The sequence below is a fragment of the Otolemur garnettii genome, unplaced genomic scaffold, assembly GCF_000181295.1.
Source record: "Otolemur garnettii isolate 467f Iridium unplaced genomic scaffold, OtoGar3 scaffold00001, whole genome shotgun sequence".
Classification (NCBI taxonomy): domain Eukaryota; kingdom Metazoa; phylum Chordata; class Mammalia; order Primates; family Galagidae; genus Otolemur; species Otolemur garnettii.
In genome coordinates, this window is record NW_003852396.1 from 62,893,037 (window position 1) to 62,897,060 (window position 4,024).

At 45.8% G+C, this 4,024-nt stretch overlaps 1 protein-coding gene across 1 annotated transcript in view; it reads right to left on the bottom strand.

Annotated features, from left to right (window-relative positions):
- Positions 1 to 1,436: 1,436 nt before the first annotated feature.
- Positions 1,437 to 4,024, bottom strand: part of COMMD9 (COMM domain containing 9) — an 18,398-nt gene continuing 15,810 nt past the window's right edge. Inside the window, exon 6 of the mRNA XM_003781234.3 lies at positions 1,437 to 2,244. Coding sequence (XP_003781282.1) covers positions 2,104 to 2,244 — 141 coding nt within the window. The 3' untranslated portion in view covers positions 1,437 to 2,103. The remainder of the gene's footprint in view (positions 2,245 to 4,024) is intronic.

Here is a 4,024-nt window from a genome sequence, read left to right on the forward strand (position 1 = left end):
GTAGTAACCACGTACTGACCTGCCAGTTACTTATCAGATGCCATCTATGTCATGAACCCACAAGGCTCTACTCAGATGGACCTGGCTAGGGACTATCCAAGTGCCCAGACCCCTATCCTGAGCTCTTTGCTTCCAGTTAGTTCCTCGTGGATATCCAAGGGAGGCTGAGAGGACAGGGATTTGAGATGTCTGTGTGTGCAGGTCATAGGGAATGAATGGAAAACAGAAAGGGAGAAACTCATGACCAAAACTTCATGGCTGAAGTCAACTCGAGGGTAAAACGAACAGCTCTCGTCCTGGCAGTAGTGGGCTGGTTTCTGGTGTCCACGACCTCTTGCCATTGTATGCCAACAACCGAAAGTTCATTTCCTACAGAAGAGATCCACAGCTTTCATCAGAGTCTCGGTGAATGTGGCCCCATAACATAGAGATCCACGATTTTGTAAGAAGGCAGCTCAGCTTCCAGGAGATAGGAGACAAAGTCAAGCTTAGAATTTTTCCCCTTAACTTTCCTAGTATCTTGGTGCACAGATGAAAGATTTCTGAGACACTTCTGTTTCAATATTTTCTAAATGTAGCTAGCTACAGAACTCCATATTCCTTGCAGAGTCCTGTGTGCTAGAGAGAGATCGGGGCCCAAGTCCTACAGAGTCCATTTAGCAGCAGGTGACTGAACCTCAATGAGCTGGTTTCCCTGTTGATAGAGGGAAATTCATTCTCACACCAACCCTGTTATAATAGATGAAACAGGAGTGCATCAGGCTTTCCACTCTCATTCCCATTAATAATCAAAGCTAGTATTATGGAGCCTTTCCTGTTAGCACTAACAGTGATAAGTGCTTAGAGGTGTATCCCATCATTCAATCTTCACAAAAGTCCTATTAAGTAAGTACTATTGCTATTTAATTTCTTCTCTGTAGGTGGGAACTGAGCCTTATGAGGTCAAGCACCTTACTACTGGGTAGTAGAGCTGGCTTCTGGACCCTGGCCACCTGACTCTTGAATTAATATTCTTACCCTGAGGTCCTACCTCCTCCATCCACCCCACATCAGCACCAGAGAATCTGCCAAACAAAGGTTCAGAAGAACAAGCTGCAAGCTGATGCTGCAGGGATGTCTGGATAAGGAAAGGGAAGTCTCCATACACAGAGCGTCTATGAGGCATGAGGCCTGTGACGGACGGTCTCACGTGGTCGCCGAGTGCTTCATCGGAGCTCTGGTGACAAGCACACACTGTCAGCCTTGCCTCCTTTTGTTCTACACAACAGGTGAAAACCAAGAAAGGGGTGAGGTTCAGACTCCTAACTTCTGTCATGCCACAGGCTTAGCTCAGAATTAGGAAGTTGAGATCATCTTTAAGAACGAGAGGCAGCACTGGCTGAAGGCAATAACTCAGGAGGAGGACAGAAGCTAAAAGAATCACAACCAGAATCACGAAATGTTTAGAACTGTTTATTTCCATTGTCCCCCCTTCTTCATTCCAGAGCGGCTGTATGATATCAAGGAAGGAGCCCCTGGCTTCATGAAGAAAGGACTTAGCACCTTTCGGACTTCCTATGCTGAAGAGGTGGTCCAGCAAGGCCGAGGGAGCCCAGGGAACACTCCGGATGGACCGTGCTCCAGCAGCCCTACCCTGTGGGATCTGCCTGGCCTCTGTAACGGAGAAGTGGGAATTGCTGGCATCACTCCCCTGACTCCCTCCATGTGTTCCAGAATTGGAAATGAGCTAATTAGAGCTCATGTTGGAAATGAACTTATTAGATAAGCTCCACAATTGGGGCCTGAACTGCCCAAACCCAGATGCAGAGGCAGCTGATGAAGCACATGTCCCTTCATACTCCACGGCGGGAATTAAGTTGTGTACAGCAGCCTTTCAAAGACGGGGGCTTCTGCTCACCCGCCTCAGAAAGAGAAAAAAGACGAATGAGAACAGCAAGGGGCCTGGCTGCTTCCTTCCGATCCAACTGCGCCTTCCAGATGGCAGTAACCCGCTCCGTCCTCCCCATCCTGCCTGCTGTCAGCTGCAGGGCGGCCCGCACGTTGGGGTGGTGCCTCGTGCTCAGGAGCAGCTGGGCAGTGGGTGCCTGCCGGCAGGTGGTCAAATCATTTACTGGCCACCGCAGAGAGCTGGTCCCGGATGCGGCCCAGCCCGTCTAACATAGTGTCCAGTGTTTCTTTGCTCAGCTCCATGGTGACAGCTGAGATGGAAGGTTTGTCTCCACACAGACTGGGATCTTCCTGGATCTATAAAGAGAACAGGGCCCAGAAAGTCAAAGCTGCTTCTTATCCTGGCTCCCTGGAAGGCAGCTGTGAACCCCATCTCAGTTCTGCTGACCCACTGCAGAGAAGATTGCTAAGAGCTACAGACAGTACCAGTCCCCCAATCATTTGGCAACGTGGGAGGAGAAGGAGATACCTCAGAGGCCTGGTCAGTTTCCCTGTGCATCAGAGAAGGCCAAGCCAAGGCTCATCCACCCTCTGACACACTGTCAGCACTCAAATGAGAAAACCCTGTGTGTGTTTACAGGGTTACTGTGAGCAGTGGGCTCAGCCAGGACTGCTGGCTCACGCCTGTAATCCCAGCACTTCAGGAGACTGAGGTGGGAGGGCTGCTTGAGCTCAAGAGTTTGAAGTTACAGTGAGCTGTGATCAGCCCACTGAACTCCAACCTGGGCAACAGGGCAAGACCCTGTCTCTTAAAAAAGAAAAAAGAAAGAAGTGGGCTCTACTGTGTACCTGAGAAAACGCACTGAGATCCAGTAAAAACGTTACAACTTTTATGTTTACTTGTATCTTTAAAAAAAAATTAATACTAGTGTTTAAAGCTTAGTTGCTAGAAATACCCTTACTTTTTCACTTTCTTATAGGTGTTGAATTTGTTGGCATTTCGGTAAGTAGATACAGCAGTACATTTTCTAGGTTTGCCTAAACCACCCTACCAAATGGATATGTAGCTTAATAAAACTCCTGAAAAGGAGCACCAAGGAGGCCAGGGCACAGGAGCAAGAAAATGAGGGCCTGACACTTCTCCAAGGGCTAACAGAAGTTTTGATAGCCACTCTCCCGTCCAGGTTGACCAGGCGTGGCAGAGAGACTGTGGAGACAGCCCAGCTTAGAGTTTACGGCAGCCACATCAAATACTGACATAGTGACAGCCTAACCACATTGGCCAAAAAGTTGGTTAAAGTGTACCAAGATCGTTATGCTGGCTATGTGAAATCTGAACACACACCCCTATTGTTAAAGATAAATTTCTCTCTAAGAGTATATGGTAACCTGTAGGTACCAGCAAATTAGTTTTAAAATATTATGTTTTGCACTGTCTTGTTTTAAAATTTCTACTTTTAATGTGTTTTATTATGTCCACAATATGTTAATGCATGTGTACTTTGTAAATAAATATATGTATCTGGAGGGGTGCTAACTTATTTATTTTTAATTATTAGGGGTTGCATAACAGTTGTATATCTTTACAGGATACACGTGATGTTTTGATACAGGCATACAACGGGAATTAATCAAATCAAGGTAAGAGGGTATCCATCACCTCGGGCATTCAACATTTCTTTTTGTTATGAACATTCGTTTTACCCTTCTAGTTATTTACAGTGCACCCCAGCTTACTATTGATTACAGTCACTTTGTTGTGCTACCAAATATTGTTCATTCTATATTCTTCTTAGTAAACTATCTCAAGAATGGAAGAAAAAGTATTCAGTGCACTCAATACTATTATGAAACCAATATATAGTCACCCAGACTTTCATAAGAATGATAAAACACAACTACAGTTCAGAATGAAGGAGGGAAGAGGAGGGGGAGGCTGGGCGGAGAGAGGGTATTTGGTGGGACCTCACCTCATGTGCACAATGCAAAGGTACATTTCAAAACTATTAAGAGTAGAGTATAAATGTCTTAACACAACAAATAAATGAGGTGAAGTTTATGTTAACCAGTTTGATATAAGCATTCCACATTGTGTATCAAATCAGCACACTGTACCCCATAAAGGCATTAATGTACA